The following is a 21,696-nucleotide window of genomic DNA, read 5'->3' on the forward strand; positions in this document are numbered from 1 at the left end:
TTAGGTGCACCCAAGTGACACAAGCACACAGAAGCCCAACTGCACTGAAACAGCGAACTGTCAGGCATGGCTGAAGAAGATGGAGGCAATACAAGGACCAAGCACCTGTGTTTGTAACTCTAAGAACTGTTACAGAAATAAACAAGATCATACATTGCCATTAGCCATTAAGATTTCAGAGCTGGGTTTATTTCCCAATGCCGCTGAATGTCCATCTGTCCCTACCCCCACTTTCTTTCTTAGTTCTTTGATCTTCTAGAGCCCAACCCCTCATCCCTTTTTAAAATGAAATAAACCAGAGTAAATCAATGTCTGCCTTAACAAAGAGCATTCCTCTCCACCCCACATCTTATTTAATCAGAAGAAAAGTGAGACCAGGAGAAATGGCAGATAGCATCTCGGGAAAACTATTAAGCTGCCAATAGCCAAAAGATTAATGTCCGGCCTTTTTCTTTTCTTTCTTTTTTTAAAAAGGCTTGCTAAGACCTCATTTAGTGGGAAAATACATCTCCCAGTCCAACAGCCACAGAGACACACAGTTTCCTGCCTTAATTAAAAGGTTTGAGTATGGCGGGGGGGGGGGGCAGTGGCAGGAGAGAGGAAAACAGAAGGAAAGTGACATGATGCTTTCACAAGAGGATGATGGTCTAGGAAGGCCCAGCGTGTTGCCCATGGGGCCAGACAATGGCTAGTCACCATGAGTCCTTGCCACCTTCGACATAATGTCCAGAATGGCAGGCTCTTCTGCTTGGAGCCACTTCCAAGAGTATATGGTTAATTATACCCTCTTATGTCGAGAATGGATAGTCTCTCGTTTGCAGTAATTTTCTCTTCAGGTTTTATGAGCATAAAGTGGTAATTCACAGGGTACGACTACTGAATATTCATGAACATCAATATCCTGTAGCTTCCTTACAACTGAACATGCTGCCATAAATGTGAGAAACGTTATTTAATACCACAAGAGACCTTGCCTATGAATCCAATGGATCCATGGCAGAATAGAGAGTGCTTCAAACATACGCACACTGAACTACATTCTAGAATAGTGCACAGATATCTTACAGCAAGAAAACCTCAGTTCTATCCTCAAAACCAGCAGGTTCTCCATGGTCCAAGATCACCAAATCCAATGCTGATTTCCAGACCCCCGGCTTGCCAATAACCCTCTCCCTTCCCCATCCTTATTCTTACACTGTGTCTCATTACCGCAAGTCATCTATAAAAATATTATTCCCGTCTCTTGGCCTCTTCCACTCAGATGGTGACCATCCAGGTTGCTTTAATTTACTCTCCACCCTATACTTTTTTCCGCCAGAGCTCAGTAATTTATACCATACACCTCCCGCCGTCTTGCAGAGCCAGCCCATAAAGTAGGCCTCCTCACAGGCAGCTGGCATGAAAGCTGCTCTGCAGAGAAAACTTGCCCTGCACAGGATTTCTGGAATGTCCCCCAATGTTTTACATCTTTGGGCAATTACACAGATATATATATACACCCACATGCTATTCCCCAGCAAGGGGCGGGGGGTTGGTGGGGTTTTTTAAAAAGCTTTTGCCGAGAGCTGGACAAGATTTCTTCCAGATGAATCCAAGACATTAATGAGCATGAGTCAGAAACAGGAATTCCAGATACTAACATATTTCACCTTCATGCTTTTCATACAAGTGACCCGTGCAACAGGAATTTCCATCCTGTCTCCCCGCTCTCCCAAACAATGGCCCAGTTTGAATGATCATATATCAGCTAAACAAGCTGAGATTTGAGCCAGCTTTTTGCCTACACAGCACTTTTGAACAAGCCATAAAGTCTCTGATTAACCACAGTTTCCCATTTTGTCCAAGCCAGGAAACTATGGTTGCTTCCAGGCAATCTGTTTATTGAGCATTCAGCCTGATTTGTTCCTGGGGGAGGTTAGATGATGTTGTATCAAAGCAAGCCTTATCCTGCATTTCCCCCTCACATCCTTTATCGGAAAAAGTCAAAACTTTGGGGAAGCAGGTTCTTTTCACAAGAGCTTCAAACCAGCTTTAATAGTGCAGCCTGAATTGGCCAGGATGAAAATCTGGAAGTGTCCTAAGGATACAGCTTCAGAATAAAGCAGGATATTGAACAACAGTTTAAATCTGCTTTAATATCTTGGGTTGTTTCAAGACTAGTAGCCACAGGTTCATGATTCAAACAAAACAAGAACTTACAGTAAATTAGAGACTCCTTATACAAAGCAACTGGTTGCATGGGGAAAAGGCTTGTCCATATATTAGCTTCTTATTGAGATGAGATATAATCCACCCATAAACCCCATCTCTAACTCCTCGAAAGATTCCATCAAAGGTGTCTCCCCCAAAAAATTATACATCACATGGGAAGACAGGAGAACAAATGTCAGTGTACTGGAAGAAGCAAAGATCACCAGTGTCGAAGCAATGATTCTTCAATGATTCTTCTTCTTCAACATCAGCTTTGTTGGACTGGTCTTGTTGTTTGGACGCCTGATTAGCATCTTCCAAAGCAACTACTGTATTCCCAGCTTAAGAATGGAAAGTGAAATATCGGTGGACAACAAAAGAGGTTTAAAGACGCTCTCAAGGCAAATCTTTAAAAATGCAGTGTAAGCACTGATAACTGGGAAACACTGACCTACGAGCACTCCAATTGGAGAACAGCCTTTACCAAAGGTGTCATGGACTTTGAAGAAGCACAAACTCAAGGCAAAAAAGAGAAATGGGCTAAGAGGAAGGCACGTTTGGCAAACCCTCACTGTGATCAACTCCTGCCTGGAAACCTATGTCCCCAATGTGGAAAGGTGTGTGGATCCAGAATTGGCCTCCACAGTCACAGACTCACAGTTAAGACTGGGTACATGGAAGACAATTTTACTCGGCTACGAGTGATCACCAAAGAAGCGGAGTAGATATCATTGTCCAAACACAGCCACTGTGTCTGCAAAGGATTGTTGTTATTTAAAAGCATTTAAGTGCTCTGAGACAGGGATACGAAGTTTTTTTCGCCCACTCTAATCCAGCAAGCCTTTTAACACAAAATTCCTTTAACCAGGAAAAATAAAAATCCCCCTGTGTCATGCACATGTGTCACATCTGCTACATACTGGTTGGTTTTCCATTGTGCATAAGTGGAAGAATTTTTACCAGCTGATCCTTCCCTGTATTAGCCAACAGCAAACCTACAGCCATACATTGAAAGAGGCAATCCTTCTACACAAGAGAGCTGTTAAAAGTCGTGATCTGGACATCTGGCATAGTCTAGACTGACCTCAAGAATTACTCATCAAAAAAAGCTGGAGAGGTTTTTGCATACATGGAGCATTCCTTCACACAAAACACAGCGAAATCACACTAATGTACAAAGGATGGACATAGGAAGCTTCCTCTTTGTCCATCTAGCACAGTTTTGTCTACTCCAAGGTAACCAGAAAAGGTCTTTCCCATCATCTACTGCCTATATCTTAGGGTTTTACTTCATAGCTCTTCAGATATTTGAAGAGAGCTATCATGTCTCCCCATAACCTCTTCTTCCAGCTAAACTTTCTCAGCTTTTCAGACCATTCCACTTGAAGTCTTCATGTCCAGGTCACCCTTCTCTGGGAACATTCCAGCTTATTAATCTCATTCTTAAAATGTGGAGCCCAAAATGGAGCATAGTAGTTTAGATGGGCCCAGCCAGAATAGAACCACAATGGTTATGTTCTATCTCTAGTATCAGAGGCAGTATGCTGCCTCTGACTGCAATAGTTGCTGTCTTCTCGTGGGCCTCTGGTTGGCCACTGAGAGAATTGGATGCTCGGCTAGAAGGTTCACAGGCCTGATCCAGCTGTCCCTATATCCAAATGTTAACTATAGCTCTACTTGCGTGAAAGCAGGTAAGTCGGGAAAAGTGACTGCTGGGACAGCTCAGCCAGTAGAGCATGGCACTCTTAACCTCAAGGTTGTGGGTTCAAGCAAAATATTGCAGGACTAGAAGACCCTCGGGGTTCCTTCCAACTCTACAACTGTATGTTTCTAAGGGCACTAACCTTCTGTGTTGAATTTCATCTTGTTGGCTTCAGTCTAGCATTCCAGCCTATCTGTATGACAGGCAGAAATCCAGCAGGTGATGCTTTCCACATCACTGTACCACCATGCCTGGAAAAACTGCACTCACTATCTCTCATGCAACTGTTTAAAGCACAGCAGCACTGCTAAGATGGGTGAGGGGAGTAACAGCCTCGCCTGGAGTGAGGCCGACAGGCTTGCAACCTACATATGAAAATGGGTAGAAAGAAACAGAGCTAATTCAATGAAGGTGCTCCCCAGGAGGAGAAGCCTGCACACCTGCATGGGGCTTGACAGAGCTGAGCCAAATTGCTTTCCCAGCCCTCACACTGCTCTTGACAGCTGCAGCTGTTTCTGAGCAATCTTGGTTATTTCTCAAACACAACCACATGGGCCTCTGTTAATATTTTACACTTCCCATTGTGTGGGAAGAGAGCTGCAGTTTTGCACATTTATTTGCCTTCCAGTTTCTAGCTAGGAATTCACATGAGAATGAAGATGTGACCAAATGAAAAGGGGCAGACCAACTCTTGGGCTTCCAGGTTGATGATGATGGGGCTGCATCTCTGTTGGCTCACCTTGACCACTCAGTGGCATCTGACACCATGACGGGAGTATATTGTGCGCCATTTGTACTGGCTAATCGCAAGCTTCTGGCTCCAATTTAAGGTACTTGATCTAGGCTTTAAAGTCATTTGATATACAGTGGTACCTCTGGATACGTACTTAATTTGTTCTGGAGGTCCGTTCTCAACCTGAAACTGTTCTTAACCTGAAGCACCACTTAAGCTAATGGGGCCTCCCGCTGCCCCCGGAGCACGATTTCTGTTCTCATCCTGAAGCAAAGTTCTGAACTCAAGGTACTATTTCTGGGTTAGCGGAGTCTGTAACCTGAAGCGTATGTAACCTGAAGCATATGTAACCTGAAGCGTATGTAACCTGAAGCGTATGTAACCCAGGGTACCACTGTAATTTTGAGAGCATCTCTCTCCCTATCAGCAAACTCGCCTTTTAAGAGCTTCACAGAGCCTGCCTCAAAGTACTCTCTTTTCATTAAGTTAGATAGTCAATACTTAAGGGGCAGGGCTTTCTCAGTGGTTTCCCCAAATTCATGGGAAGATTTCTGCACAAGTTGACCAACGCTCCTCCCTCCTGACCTTCAGACACATTTGTTAAGGGCTTTAGTCAGAGAGAGGAGTGTGCTTTGGTTTTAGAGGTGCTGCAGTTTTTACGTTTTAATGTTCCCATGTTTGGTGTTTACTCGTGTCTATGGTATTGTTTAGTATTTGAAACGGAGGCTGTGAGCCAGCTTGAGCACCTCTCATAAAGCAGGAAATAAATGTTCTAAACAATCAATCATATTTAAACCAGAATTTCTGCATAATTCTCTACATAAACAATAAAAACGATCAATCTGGGGTTTATCAATCAATATACTAATCAAGTGTACTTAAAAGACATAGTTAGGTGACTCAAGCATCCCTAAAGCTGCAATCTTCACCCCACTTACCTAGGAGTAAACCTTACTGAATTCACTGGAACTTCCTTCCAAGTAGACTTGGTTAGGATTGCTGCCTAAGTCTGGCTCCAACCCATTGTTTCCAATGAAATTATTATTTTAGTAGGATAGATGTGCAACTCTAAATTCCAGCTCTACACACACACACACTCTCTCTCTCCTTGGCAGCAACTTAAGATTCAGAAAGTGCTTCCAGACTCTCACCGTTTGGGGATGAGATTCACTCACATACGAGCAAATTCAGGTTGTGTGTTTGCAATTAATTGGGAGGTCTTGAACAACAAACCTGCTTCCTCAAAAGATTGGACTTTTTGCAATAGGCAAAGTGAAGGCAAAATGCAGTGGAAAGCATGGGTTAACATTTATTTTGAGGCATCCTCATCTAGTCTCCCCACAAACAAATTAGAATGAATGTTCATTAAATAACCAACATCCTCTAATCTCCCTGCCAACAAATCGGAATGGATGCTCAATAAACAGGCTTTCTGGAACTGCCTGGAGGCAAATGCAAAAGACATACTGTTAAAATTAAAGAACCCAAAGATGTGCTCACAGAAGTGGACTGAGCTCACAGTCATTTTATACAGAAGGTCCACTCCTAGTTAGCTTTTTTCGTTTCAGGAGTCTGTGAAGCGGGGGAAGTCATTTTGCTGTTGCGATCATTAAACAACTGGAAATCAGCAACCCTCGCTGATCTACTGTAAATCACTCAGATATCTACCAGCAAATCCCAATCTACTGTCTGCTCACTCCTGATGCAGACTGCTCTGGAGCACGTCAGCCCACAGTTTTCTCAGTGCAAGCATGACTTAGGTTTTTATTCATGTCTCAGAATTAAGATTTCCCTGGCAAAGATTTTGTTTTTCTTCTTTTTTTTACAGCAGAGTTACACACAGTTATTCTACCAGTTTGCCTTCTTCTCACCCACTCCACATTTGCACGTCATGGTTTAGGCAAAAACCATGGCTTGCTGTGCATTTATTTAAATAAGCCTAACATGAATAAGCCAGTCATGTCTCCATTACTCCACTCCATACATGCTGAGAAGAAACAAACCATGATCACTGGCTTAGTGTTCTGTCCCAACTAGGAATCACGGCTTGTTTTACTGAAATAAACTGTAAAGCCAGGAACAAACAATTGGTTAATCATCTTGGTTGGCTTGGAGCAAAGCAAATCACAGTCCCTGCTTCGGACATAACCAGGATTTGGGCCTGGCATTTCTCCCCAGTACAAGCAGGGAACAGTGAAATGGATGTGATCACCTCATACCAAGGTTTATGGCTTATAATGATGTGCAAATGTGGCCATTGAGTAGATCACCTAGTAGCATTCCTTACAGCCTGAGCTATGTTCCATTTCTGGCTGGAGTTTGCATGGAGGAAGTCCCAGGTTCAGTCCTTAGAATCTCCAGTCATGGGAGGATTTGGGGGGGGCAAGCTTTTTGGTAGGGGTGGCAGAACCTCAGTTAGCTATGTATTTTTATTGATTTTTATTGATTTAGGGGGGCAGTTGCCCCCCCCCCGGGTACGCCCATGTCTCCAGTTAAAAGGATCAGATAGCAGGTGAAGGGAAGGGCCCTTTACCTGAGTTCCTGGGGTGTTTCTGCCAGGCAGAAGAGGTAATACTGGACTAGACTGACCCAATGGTCTGACTTGGTATAAAGTGGCAAGTTGTGTTAGATTAGCTGTATAAGTTCTTATGCTTCCTACAGCTCTGAAGCTTTGAAAATAGTAGTGGTAATGGCACAGAGTTGCCATGTGTCCTAACTTACAGAGGACAGTCCTCTATTTGAAGGGTTCATATCCAATTAAATTATTAAGGACTCCCACTAGCGCAATGGAGCTTTCCACCCCATGTGCCTCTTGCACCTCCCCCAAATCTACTCTGGGGTGTCAGGAGAACCCCCAGAACAAGGCCACAAAATTGTTCCATCTGGCAAGCAGTACTGCTTGCATGCACAATGTTGAATTTCACACTAAGAATCGTACGAAAGGAGATCAGGGCTCTGAAGTTGCCCATCAACATTTAGCTCCTGGACAGCAGACTGAGAAGGTCACCATATTTGATGCTGAGATGCATTACATTTCTATTTAAATTATAGTGCTCATTTCTATATTTGCATCTGGACAAATAATTTATATTCACACCTGTCCTCTTTTGACCTTTGGGGGGGGTAATTTATAAATAGCTGGCATTTCCCAAATGGACCACACTGAATTTTTTCCACCAATCCTGACCCTCCACACAGAAATAAGCAGCAGCTACAATGGAACAGACAGAGAAAAATCTCCCAGGCTCTGTTATTGGAGAACAGCCCAAGCACTGGGCATGGGCCTCCAAATGGCAGGAGGGAGAGGCAGGGCTCCAGGCAGAGCTGCCTCTTCTCCATGCAGCCGGGTCTGATTCTGGGCTGTGAAGAAACCAGGGCTAATGAGAGCACATGGAATCCATGTGGAAGGTCCTGAGAACTGCAGTGGTCATTTCCTGTCCTTGGCATTCCTTCATTGGAAATGAAGCAGATGTGGAAGAGGGAGGCAATTAACTGCTGAGACTGCAATGGGACCTGGCTTCAGAGAGAGGTGAAAGTGGTCATGGAAGGCTTGATGTTCTCAGAGACATGGAGGTAACTATTCATATGTGTGTGAAAGAGACTACTCCCCAGGCTTACCTAGTTTGGGTTAAAGCTGAAAGCATCATTCAGTTATCCAAAATGATTAATGGAGGAATGCATATATTAAAAAACAATAATCATGAGGAATTCATTTGATCAGTCCTCTGTGGAAGGTCTCAGTCCAGATGTCCTTATATCAAACTATATACACATTTGAGAGACAAGTAGGGCATTTCAAAATTGTTTTCTAATCACATCCTAGTTCAAACTCAAAGACACTTGTGTGTAATATGGTGTAACTAAAAACTGCACACATGTGGCAAAATAAAGTAGGAGTTGCATCCCAGCCTGCAATGCAAGATGGAGGTGAAGGTACAGCCCTTGCCTGGCCTCATGTGCACTGTGTCCTAATGATGGAGATTGAATTGACTGGGCCATTAGAATAAACACTTTCCATGTGCATCTGGAGCCAAAAGGCACGTGTGGAAGTTAGGCGTCCACATCCACCATTCAAGCAGTAGGATCCTTTTCTGATTTGTGAGTAGAGACCAGCTTCTATGCTGGCAAGCTTCCTTGTGATGAACATAGGAAGAGCCAGCTGGATCAGGCCAATGGCCCCATCTAGTTCGGCATTCTGTTCTCACAGTGGCCAACCAGATGCCTGCAAGCTGGACATGAGCAAAACAGCACTCTGCCCACCTGAGAATCCCAACAATTGGTATCCAGAGACATAATGCAGGACAGTGGAGGCAGAACATAGCCAACATGGCTAGTAGCCATTGATAGCCTTGTTCTCCGTGAATTTGTCTAATACTCTTTTAAAGTCACCCATGTCAGCGCCCATCACTGCCTCCTATTTTGGACCAAGAAGCCTGCTATTGTTTTTTTGAAAATGGAAGCCCATCCTTTTGTAAGCTCTTTAATCTCCCTGATTGTTTGTTCTTAGGATCAAATACTTAAAAGGAACCCAAACAGCTGCCTAATCCAATCTCTTCTCACAGAGCACAATCACCTGCATGCATCAGCCCACCACACACCAGACCATGGGTAGGCAAACTAAGGCCCAGGGGCCAGATCCTGCCCAATTGCCTTCTAAATCTGGCCCGTAGATGGTCCGGGAATCAGCATGTTTTTACAAGAGTAGAATGTGTCCTTTTATTTAAGATGCATCTCTAGGTTATTTGTGGGGCATAGGAATTTGTTCATTCCCCCCCCCCCAAAAAAAATAGTCTGGCCCCCAACAAGGTCTGAGGGACAGTGGACCGGCCCCCTGCTGGAAAAGTTTGCTGATCCCCGCACCAGACCAACTCCTGGCCATGGTGTGCCACAATTAGGAGGCAGATGTGTACACTACATAACAACACCCTCCAAGCCAAAAACTCCCAGGTGACTCAAGAAAGTGAGCCAAACCACGTACTATAGACAAAGGCAGAAGAGGGAACCAAGGCAAAGGAAAGCTAAGTGAATTTCCCAAAATCAAATGCACACTGGAGCAGTGTTATCTAGCCAACAAAAAGTAACTGCTTCACACCACCGCCCCCCTGGCTAACACACTCTTTCCCCCTAGTTGTTGGGGTGGCCAGGTAGGTCACTTGCTGATCTGTTTGCTTTGTCTGCCATATGTATGACATTTGTCATCCAGCTGTAAGAAGAATGGTTTCGTCATCATACTGCTCAGGTTTCAAGGTGTAAGCAGGCAGCCTTGGGCTCCAGGGGGAATATCTCACCCTCTTAGGTCACCATGTGTGTGATGCCCTTTACCTCTTGCTGGGACACCAGAGATCACGACCTTGGAGAAAAAGGTAGGAATGGGACTCAGGGGTGAAGGGGGTGGGGGCAGGAAATGCAGAGTGAGAGGAGAAACTTCTTCACCTCTGCTCCGCTTGCAGCAGAACTGTTTAGGAGCAGGCAGCCCTACACTGCTGTAGAGAAGCCACTGGACAAAATCTCGTGAAGCCATCTATGTGCTGCTGGGAGACAGACAGGCAGTGTCACTTATGCAAATCCACTCTGCTCTGATTCTTAATTAAAAGCCAATAAAAGTGACAAGGTAAACACTGTCCCTCCCCTTCCCCCTCCCCACCCCGCATACATTCCTCTGCCACCCCCTCAAGGAGATCGCAGGCACGCAGCCAAATGAGTGCCCAATTATCGACTCTCAGGCGCATGGGGATCACATAAAGCAAAGATACCTGTTCCAAGCAGGATGCCTAAGCCAAGTTCTGATGCTAATCCCCCTTGGCAGCAGATTCACAAAGGAAAACAAAACCAAATGGCTTCAGGGACAGTAGCTGAAAGTGCTTGGGAGGAGGGAATATGTGTCAGAATCAAAGGGGCTGGGCATGAGCAAGTGGGCCACAGCATGGTTCAAACCCCTGCCCAACACAGGGCTGGCCCAAGACAATCTAGCACCTGAGGCGAACTACAAGATGGTGCCCCCCAACCTCCACCAGGGAAGAAGGGGGTGAGTGAAGATCTACATCAGGAACAAGGGGGAAATAAAGATCTACATCAGGAACAAGGGTAGGAATAGAACAGCAGCACCTCCTCTTCACCAAGAGGCCACTACAGTGGTACCTTGGTTTGCAACCGCTTTGGATTACAACCGTTTTGGATTACAACCACGTCAAACCCAGAAATGTGTGTCCTTTTTTTATTTATTACAACCCCTTTTTTTGGATTAAAACCAATTTTGGGGGGGAGGCCCCTTTGGCAAAAGTGTGTCTCGGGTTACAACCTGTTTTGGTTTATAACTGGACCTCCGGAACAGATTATGGTTGTAAACCACTGTATAGAGAAGCCCTGAAGGAGACTTGCAAAGTGTAACAAAACTTGCATGTGCCAAGCCCATTTTCTCCTCTTTGTGCTGCAAAGACAACCATGCTAAGGACCAATGATGTCCCTACCACTTTCCATTCTGGGTTTGTTCCCATCAGTTACATCTAGCACCACTACCTGTGTGCCAGCATGCTGGGTGCACATCACCTCAATGAAAGTTTTGCTGCATTTGTTCCTCCATAATGCGGTCTTAGATAATGCTGTCTGCAATTAGCGCATGCAAGAGAAGCATTGCAGTTGCTAAGCTGACAAATCCAAACTCCTTGCAAGAGCTCATATCTCCTGCAGGGAAATTTACACACCTTGTCAAAACAACCTTTTCACATTTCTTGGGACTTGTACAAACAGGCATAATATCAGTCATGGTGGGAATTATTTGGGCCCCTCCAGACATCATTTTTATTATGCATTCATGATTCATGCTTGTGATGGCATCAGGGCAGTTACACATGATCCTATACTGTTTGACCTGCAAAAGTTTCCAGGTAGACAAACTGCTTTGTTTCCAATCAGTATATGTTCCATAAGCTCCTGCTGAAAGATTTTATCTGCATTTATTCCATAAACGTTCTGGTTTATTCTTATTTTATCTCACTTTTGCTGCACTACAGTACAAGACTGCACTCATCCCCCTCGGCAGAAGGAAATAATGTGATAACATTGGGGAAAAACAACACCAAAAAACAACAACCACCAACACCAGTCTGGAGATGCACTCACATTCACAGAAACTCTCTCCTCCCTTGTATCAAGCTCAGGGAAAGCCAATTCTGCCAGCTTCCAGCAGAAATTGACTGTGCACAGTCCCTACTGGTTTGTATCTATTCTGTCACAGATCATCTTGTCATCTCTTCTCACAGCAGTTTTTAACTTCTCTCTCTCTCAGGTTTTTTTTTTAAAAAAAACAAAAAGCTCACGAATAAATATTCAGTTGAACAAGGGTATGCCTTGCATTGGGCCATCTCTGGGCTTCATGGGGCCTTCAGCAAAGTGCTCTCTACTGGAAACCCCTAAACACTTACACACACACACACACAAAGAACAAATGCTCCAAAGCATGTCTGAGAAAGTCTCCATTTTAATTTCCTACAATGCCAAAAAAGCAATGCTATGTTGGTTGGATTGTGGGGAATTTTAAGAGTGGCTCCCCTAACCCCAGCCTTCCAGGATTTATTGTAGCACAAGGAGGGGGGAATTAAGGTGTCAGCAGTGGATCCTGTTCAGATGCTCAGACTCTGTCAGCTCTGTGCTGACAACAGCCCTGATGCTGCATGCTTAAAAAAATGAGGAGGTGGACAGTCTGCCCGATGTACATGAGGAAGAACAATGGCAGTCTGTCATTTGCAGTGAAAAGGCAGGGAGGAACTGGGCTCACTCTGCCGGGGGAGGGGGTGGAATATGTGGTTTTCCAGGCACATTTGTATGTGCCCTTAAAAACAAGAGCCACTTCACGCAACGCCCTCAGAAGCCATGCATCTCCCAAAGCAAGTACATTTGACACTGAGCTGCAGCCAGCAGAGAGTTCCTGCAATCCATATCAAATCTCTGTGTTTTTAAATGCTATAGATAATGTGGGGGGGGGGGGGAGAACCCACTTGAATCTACTGTGACAGGGTACAGTCATACACACCCCTGTAAAGGTGCTCTGCTTATCTCTGGTCAGCGGAGGACACGCTGATGCCGGGATGCGCTCATTTCACCAGGGACGTTGCTGATGTTGCAAAACCCAATTCCTCCTGAGTTATGTGAAATCACACAGGCAATATGAACAGTCAAACGGAGAAAGGAGGGAGGAGGGAATGGCACAGACTGGCACAGTCAAGGGTACTCCGCCATCATCACCACTCCTGTCTCAGAGGGGCTGGCATGATGGCTGCATCTTGGTATAAATACCCACATTGCTTGCTTTGCTGTGAGTTGCAGGAGCACTTCTATGCATGAAAATCAGGGCAGTGGAAATTATCCCAAAACATTTTGAGCAACAGATACCCTATATTGGGAGCAACCTCTGCAGGCAAAGGGCTTTTATTCTGGTGAGATCATCTAAGATACCTTCCACAACAGACCACACCCTCTGGGTGTTGTTGGGCTACCCCTGATTGTCCGCCATGCTGGCTGGGGCTGATGGGAGCTGGAATCTCACTAACATCTGGAGTGCACCAGGTTGGGGAAGACTGATCAAAAGTGGCAGAAAGAGCTTTTAAGCAAGTTGCTGCCCATTAAGACAAGCTTGTAAAGGGTGAGCTCACATCACATCTGTACAGATCACAATAAACTTTTAAATGCACTCTTCATCTGAAATACCTTAAGTTTTCACTTTCTGACACACACTTGGCGTCCTTGCAGACTTGTTGCTATTTTGGAGTGGGATTCAATAAAATACCGGCATATTCAGGATGCTTAATCTCAGTTTATTTGGCACTCCTGCACAACAAATCCCACCCTCCCAAATCAGACTTTTGGTAATAAGGAAAGTGATGGGAAAATGCACTGGAAACCGTGGGTCAAGGCTTGCTTTGATGCCACATCATTTAACCTCCCCACAATGATGTCAGGATGAATGCTAATTAAATAGCCAGCGTCATCTAGCCTGCAAACAAATCAGGCTGAATGCTCAATAAACAGGTCATCCGGAAGCAACCTTTGAAATACAATCCAAATGAAAGGATATATTAAAATATGTGACCTATTTTTCTTCTCTTTCTTTTTACTACAAGGCAAAAGGTCACTGGGGTTAGTGAAACAAGGAAAGGGATTTGTAGGTCAAGTTCCATCTCCTTATCGTCCTACACTCTGGATTTTCCCTACACATTCATTTGGTCAATTTCTGTGCCAGTTATTTGCAGCCTGAGAAGCTGTGAGTAATAAATGCACTTCCCGGCGCATGTGAATGCAGTGCACATAAACATAAAAGCAGCAGCAGCAGCAAGACCTGTGCTCATAGCCAGTGCATACCTGTGAAACTGAAGGAGTCGCCTAAGCTTGCAATCCCATGCACCACTGGGGCAGAAATATGCCCACTGTGCGCCCTGTTGTGCAGCATCACAAACAATAGATTCAGAAGGGGGATCTGAAGCAGAGGAGCGATGGGGTGCTTTCTCCATCCACAACTTCTCTCCATATCATCCTCTTCCCAAAAGCTGTCCCTCTCACTCACCCACCCTGGTTCCAAATATAAGGACACCCAACCCTGCCCACAGCCAAGGCATGCCTGTGAGATGGGAGGGCATATAGGCAGAGAAACCATGGGTGATGACAGGGTTAAGCACCCACCACAGTATAGCTTTCCCCCTCCAAATGCTTCTTTTCCATTTTAAAAAGGCTTGTGTTATACATTTTTGGATGCAAGATTGTGGCCTGTAGGCTTTTCTCCCCATACAGATCTAGAAGGCAAAAGGTTGGATAATATGTTACCAACAATTGCACTGTCTAACTACTGTTTCTTTGTTTTGTGAGCTGCCCTTATTGCCCAAAGAGTGGGATATAAATCATATGAATGAATGAATGAATGAATGAATGAATGAATGAATGAATGAAAACCTAGCTAGCTTCTTCTTCTAGGGAACAATAACTACAGAAGCAGGCAATTTTGAACTGACTACTGTTTTTCTACCACAACTACAGCCAGCAGCTTTCCAGGTCTGCAGTACTCTTATAGTGGTGTCTCTGGAACACCACAGGGGGAAAGCGACTCGAGAGGAAGATGTAGTGGAAGGGGAAAGGATTAAGCACCCCCTCCTACCTAACTTTTCCATTCCAAATCCCACACTGAAGCTGGTTTCTACACACAAGTTGGTTCTTAAGTCAGTTCTTACTTCATTCACATTTGTAGCCACCTTTAGTCATGTGAAAGCAAGTCCAAGACTGGCCACAATGCTCATTCACTTCACAACTGCCCCTCCTCTCTTCCTTCTCCCACGTGTTCAACATCCAGGCTTTATTAACACAGAAGCTCCCAGAGGTCTACTGAAGCTTCACATTGGAAAAACACTCAGCACAACTTCCTCTCGTGGCCCCTGCCCTGCAGATACAAGGAGCCCAAATTGCCTCCCTTGCTCCCAGTTTTGGCTCAGGCCTGCTCTAAGGAATGTGATGCTTCTGTGCCACTCAGGGCGAGAGCTTGGATGGGATGAAGAGTTGGAGGCGGGTGAAAGATGTTAAATTGCTCAAAAGCCACTGAGTGAGTCTGTTGACACAGAGTGGGGCCCTCTTTGTGTGAGAGACAGAGGGGGAGTGAGTGGGCTCCCAAAGTGGAAAATAGGGTGGGGATTCTTGCTAAGACCAATGGTTGTTTAATCTGTTTGAATGTCTTGTGTTTGTTTTTTACCTAGGTATTTGGTTAAACTGGAATGCTTACAATTTTTGTCATAGTTTTTCACATCTACCTCATGGCAGAACGGCAAATTTGTTGTTTATCTGACCTGTTTATATGATTTTGTAATCTGCGAATACTATTGTTTTTTCTGTTTATTTTTATTACTTTGTTTCCCCACTCTGGGATTGGGAAAAAATTCAATGAAGAACAGGTTATAAATACTGTCAACAAATGATAAAAGAAATCAATTATGCAAGCCAAATCCCTTGAGTTAAGCCAGGGGGAGCCTGAGGCATCAGAGACCTGCAGTCCGCCACCAAGAATTTAGTGGACATTCACTGTTGCCCCCAAACAGGGGTATGGGAGGGGAAACCTGGTGCCTGCCAGCTATCATTAGACAACAACCAGCCCTGGCCAGCATGGCCAATGGTCAGGGCTGATGGGGGCTGCAGTTCAGCAGTATCTGGAAGGTCACAGGTTCCCTACCCTTGCCCCAGAATAATGGGATGAAAACAACTCCTGAGCCCCCTGCAACACAAGTGTCACTGCACAGCACAGCACCCCCTTCAGGGCCTCATAAGCACAGCAAGCACAAAGGGCTCTGGGGTGGAGAGAGAAGGCATGAGCTAAATGCCCTGGCCCCTCACTGCTGTCTGCTAGCAAGCCTGTGTGGTCCCACTGCACTGGAACCAATTTGGCCTTTGCTATACACCCTACAGCTAAGCAATTTGCTCAAAGCACTTCTTGCACCAAAGACAACAGCTGCCTTCTCTCTCCCCTCCCCAATCCACCCCCCATCTCCGGAGGCATTGCTTTGGCTGCAGCAGAAGCCCAGGAAAGCTACTGCAGCATGGTGGTGAGGATGGCAGAAGCTTCTCAGCAGCGGCAGCAATACAACTTGGCCCCTAAACTCCCTGCTAAGCAAGCAGAGAGGGGAGAGCTAATCATCATGACAAAAGAGGCAGCGCAGGGAAGCTGGGCTGCAAAGTGCCCGTGGTGCAAGGCAACAGCTTCACTCAGTCGGAACAAGCCACTTTGCTAAAGGACCCTGCAAGGGCAAAGGGAAGAAGAAAAGCCCGTTGCCTCCTTCTCCTCTTCCCGCTGCTGCTGCTGGGGACTCTTGCCACACAGCACTGCTCTGTGAAGGAAACTGCAGCTACCACTGGGTCTCAGACAACTGGGATTGAAAAGGGGGGTGCTCTCTCTTTAGCATTCTGCCCTCCTAGTTCCTCCCACCTCCAGCTCTGATAGTGCTCCTCAGTTTGGGCTGGATAACCTGAGTTATTAGAGCTTGTTATAGGCCATTCAGACCAGTATCCTGTTTCCACCGGTGGGCAGGTATGGCTGCTTATACCAGCATGAAGATTAAACTCTCCATTCCCCCTTTCCCACTTCAGCCTACACTGCTCACTCTAATTGTGGGTCCCACGTGCTCTTTCCCTTCTCCCCGCATCTTATGGCACTATCCTAACATCTGCTTTCTCCTATTGAAGTCAGTGGGGCTTACTCCCAGTTGAGGGTTTTGATTGCATTTGGTGCTATAATTGCTGATCCCTAGAATACACAAATGATAGCTATAATGCAGGAGGAATAGCTTTCCCCTGGCTCATTTAATTTTTTTAAAATACCACAAGCAGGAGGGATTAAAAGTTATATGGTACATCATCAGAGACGGCATGGGCACTAGCCAATAGGTATTTATGACACTCATTCAACCATTTTCTCTGCACAGCATTCATCAATACAACAGGAACATTAGCTAAGAAACAAAATACTGTAGTCTTGGTTGTTGGAAAAGTGTGATTCTTCAGCAACAAATGTGATAGCTGTAAGAAATATACTGTGATCCCTCAGAATAAATGAGAAATGCCTGCATGTTTATTGCAGTCAATGGCCTTTTGCAAGCATGGTTTTGTGTATTGTGTGATTCTACAACTGCACTGCATTTTAAGTAAGGAATCCAGTATTCCTCGTAAAATTTTGTCTCTTATGAAACTCAGGTTGCATTACAAATAAAGTTTCTGGGCCTTAGGACTGCAATGATAGACTTGAAAGTACATTGGCAAAATGTCAGGAAGCTGAGAGCCAGTGCTGCTGCAACTATGGTTCCCACAATACTGGCTACTGATACTTCAGCTGAGGTCGACTGCATGCTTAGTCCACACAGCAAACTCCTCTCTCCTGCTTTTGCCTTGGTTAAGGAACTGGTCATCACTGACATTAACCCTGGTTAAGGTGAACCTGTCTCTCTTTTTAATGAGAACTTGAAACCAGGGTCTGAATCTGATTAACAAACTTGTTTAAAAGGGAACCATAGTGACCTTAACCCTGGTTTCCATGGGAGTGGGGAGAACTGACATATTCTGTAACTGTGGTTATGACAAAAGAATGTAATTTGTTTCGGGGGGGGATGCTGGGGAGGAACACATAACCACACAGCTTTCTCTTGGTCTCTTAACTGTGAGCAGGAGCTAGCAAGATATCTGCACATCCTGAGAGAGGACTAAGCAGGATTTTAAGTCATTGAAGGCGAAGGCTTCTTGTGGTTTTTTTTTTTTTTTTCCTTTTTATGAACACAAATTATGCAAAATAAGCAAATACATGCACATCTGCTCAATTTATTCAATTCACAGAATTCAGATCTTCACAGGCCAGAATATGGGTTTCACTGGTGCAGAACTTTCATCTTATTTTAGTTTACTGCAGAGTATGGACAGCCCTAGTAACAGATTCATGATGCCATGTTCCCCTGTTGTGTTTCACATCTACAGTCTTGGCAAAGCTTCCTCCCCCACCCTCCACCCACAAGAATATCCCTAATCCCTCCTGGCTCTTGCACACTCAGCATGGGAGCCTTGAAACATTGGAGTGTGGAAGAGACATAGGGGTCACCAGTGCTGGGAAGGTATCTTCCTCTAGCCTCAATACCAGGAACTGCAGTCATTTGGGGCAACACACAGAACATGCTTCAGATGGCTGCAAAGGCAAGCCAATTCCACTTCAAAGGCAGAGGATGTTCAGGGCCCAAAACATCCTTAAGGCTCATCCAAATGCATGCCCAAACTTCACCAGAAACCCTTCCCAGGAGAGCTTCTGCAGAAGATGCCAGGCCACCGACTCCCTTCCACCTCAGCTCAAAGACAGCAGAGTGGGTTGCAAATCTGCTCCATGAGGAACTTGTGAGCTGGAGGGTCCTAAAAGGTGCTGCTAGTCACCCATGCTGCTTTCCCATTGCCCTGGTGATGGACATGACTGAGAAACCGGGAAGAACGTTTTAAAAAATCAAGGGAGGGGGACAAGGAAAGAAAAGAGGCCGGGATAAAAAAAATAGTTTAAAAGAACTTGGTCTTGTTTTACTTTATTATTGCATTCCACAGAGCTTGCGGAAGGGGGAGGCATTCCAAAGGAATCCCCCCCCCCCCGCCCCTCTGCACTCTTTCAATTCATCCTCCTGCTGAGATGGATGTGAAAACCTTACCCATCATTTCCCCAGGACAGACACACTTCTGACATCCCATCACTGACCGTTCTCCAGACAGACAGATCCTTTACTTGTAGCACGGTCACCATGCTCTCCTTCAAGATATATGGTGAGATTTTACAAAGAGAAAAGAAAAGCCTGGCTTCTTACAGATGCAGAAACCAGCATCTGTCTCTGGGATACCCAAGTAACAAGTGGTATGTTGCTGTGATGTGTCACCCCCTGCTGGCTCAGGGAGGACACAAGACACTTGGCAGGGCAGGTCCGAAGCAGGATCACTGCAGGGCCCTAGATATGCCTACATTTGATTTGAGTGTGGTCTTTAGTGTGCAGTTTGATACTGGACAACAGCCACCTGGAACCTGCTTTGCAATCCTGCCTGCCTCCCCCCACCTGTTATATATATCTGGGTAGCTTTCACCAGCAGCAGCCCTTTTGTTCAGAACCTTCCCAACAATGCAGCAGCAGCAAACTGATGGCAGCTCCAGACAGCAGCATCTCTCCTGGTCCCCTGCTGGTGACATTCCCAAAGGGAGCAGGAAAGAAAGAGCCACAGAAGCAATCAGGCAATAGGATAAGCGAGGTGTGTGGATAGGGTGAGACAGGCCCTTGGAGCAGCCGGCAGAAGCATCTCTCTGACTGTATTACCAATGTGCAAATTAGGCAGGAGGAGATTGGTCAGTAGACCCCCCCCCCACCTCCACCCCCAGCACCTATGTGCAGCGCTTAGACTGTGTGCGCTCTGCACCTGGCTCCTTCTGGGCAGTGGAATCGCTGAATTCAGGAGCAAGTTGCCTTTCCCTCCCCTTTCTGCTGTAGGAACCTGTGTGAATTTGTCAGGCGCCAAAGAGAGGTGCATTATGTGGGTGAGCTGGTGGGTGTGCAGAGATCCAAGTGCATGGTAGAGAGTGCGTGTGTGCTAAAGGGTATATAAGCCTTAAGTGGCTTGAGACGTGTGTGTGTGCAGTGCTCCATGTTACAGCGACTATGTCCCGCTCTCGCTTCTGCAGTCTGCGAGCCAGCGAACATGTCACGGTTGTGTGCGTGTGCATGCATCCAAGGGAGAGTTGGACAGAGCGCGCTCGGGCAGCGGTTGCAGGGGTCTTGGTGGCCCCGAGGCAAGCACGCCTGGTGGGCAGACGACTAAGCCTGTGCAGAAGAAGGGGGGGGCGGTGAACTGAACAATCAAGGCGCGAGCCAGTTTTTTGCAGGGCGCGCGGGGAAAGGACCGGGGAAAACTCGATTGGGGAGGGGGGATCCGATGTGCCTTTCATGATCGCGCTGCTGCGGGTGGCGTGGGGGGCTCTTCTCGCCAGTTAACTCGGAACTCCCTCACACTACGCAGCTTTTTCGAGGTGACGCCGCCATCTCTCCCCCCACCCCCCGCCAATGCAGCCCCGCTTACCTCCCGGTGCAGGCAGAATCGCAGGGGCAGGAAGCACGAGAAGAAGTATTTTCCCCAGCGGATCAGGGAAGCGAAGCACCAGCTCAGGCGCGTCATCGTTGCTGCTGCTGCTGCTGCTGCTGCCGGGCGAGGGATCCCGCTTCGCCCCGAAGTGGGAATCCCCGTTCACACTCCAGCCCCCACCCGGAGGCGACCGAGGAGCGGGATGGGGAGTGAGGGGGGGGTGTCCTTCCCAGCCGGAGGAAAATGGAGAGGGGAGAGAGGGACGCGGGCAGGCGGGCGACAGCCGGGGTTGGTGCAGGCGCGTCGCGTCCCCCTTGCTTCGTCGATCGCAGCCTCTGCAGAGCCCTGCGCGCCGCGGCGCCGGCGGCGGGAAGCAAAAAGAGGGGCGAGGATCCTGCGGGGCGGCGGTGCCGGCCGGATGGATTCCCCTCGCAGCACTGACCCGCCGCACGCGGCTTCCCGACCTGCTGAGCGCTGGCGGTGGCGGCGACACCGCCCCCCTCCTCCTCCTCCTCTCCCTCCTCCTTCTCACCTCCCACCCCCCCGCGCCCGCCAGCTCGCGCGCCTCTCCGGCAGCGGAAAACGGTAGCGCGGACTCTCCAGCCCCGCAGTGCGCGTAGGGGCGCAGGGCGACGCGGCGCTGCCTCGATCAGCTCCCTCCAAGCCGCCGGGGAGCGCTCCGAGTTCGGGCCGCGCGCTCCTGGGGGGTGGCGACCGGGGGAGGGCGGAGACGCACGTGCCGCAGCCGCGACCCGAACCTGCCCTCACGCCCAAGCGGACCGCGAAGGACAGCGCTGCCCTGGCCTGGCCTGCGTCGAGGGCTGGCCAGCGGTCCCTCCCCCTCCCTGCGGCGTTAACCCTAATCGATCCTGCGAGTCGCTCAGCCTTCACCTCTTGCTCCCAATCGATAATCGACGCCTCCCCCTTCGCCGTGGGAGCCTCAACGACGGAGGGCTTTTTAGGGGAGGGGGACTCCAGCCCTGGGTCTCGCTCCCATCCCCAAATGTTCTGCTCGTGGATGATTAAAGCTCAGCGTCTTCCCTCTCTTCTCCCCCCGCCCTCCGCGCGCATCAAACCATCTCCATCGATGGCTGATCGACACCCCCCGCCCCCTTAGTAATGTGCCCCCTTCGATGGGTACGTGATTTCCTTCTCCTGACCTCCCCAGTTCGTTGCCAAAACCCAGTCTCTAGGTTTGCCATGCTTAATTAACCAGTTAGCAACACATCACTCTGAAGAGCTGCGTAAATGGCACTCGTGATCCTGTATCAATTAGAAGTAAGTGGGATCTGTGCATACACATAGATGCACGCGTTTAGCCTTGATGTCTGAGGAGCGTCGTTGAGGGGCGCTGGGAAAGGGCGGGGGAACGGCTTGTCAGTTCAACCCGTCAGGTCCTGGCTTTGAGGGCCATCAGAGTTGTAGGCGTGTGCTTGAAGAGGCAAGGACGCAGGAGCAGGTGGAACTC

The 21,696-nt window shown here is 47.2% G+C and overlaps 1 protein-coding gene across 21 annotated transcripts in view; it reads right to left on the reverse strand.

Annotated features, from left to right (window-relative positions):
• Positions 1-21,696, reverse strand: part of TNS1 (tensin 1) — a 327,340-nt gene that overhangs the window by 268,312 nt on the left and 37,332 nt on the right. For 2 of the 21 annotated variants that reach the window (XM_083429757.1, XM_083429734.1), the window contains exon 1: positions 20,226-20,336. The exons of the other annotated variants lie outside the window; for them this stretch is intronic. In XM_083429757.1, coding sequence (XP_083285883.1) covers positions 20,226-20,321 — 96 coding nt within the window. In that variant the 5' untranslated portion in view covers positions 20,322-20,336. Of the gene's footprint in view, positions 1-20,225; positions 20,337-21,696 lie in introns of those variants that run through there. 21 annotated transcript variants of the gene reach the window in all.

This window comes from Podarcis tiliguerta, assembly GCF_965153285.1.
Source record: "Podarcis tiliguerta genome assembly, chromosome: 1".
Classification (NCBI taxonomy): Eukaryota; Metazoa; Chordata; class Lepidosauria; order Squamata; family Lacertidae; genus Podarcis; species Podarcis tiliguerta.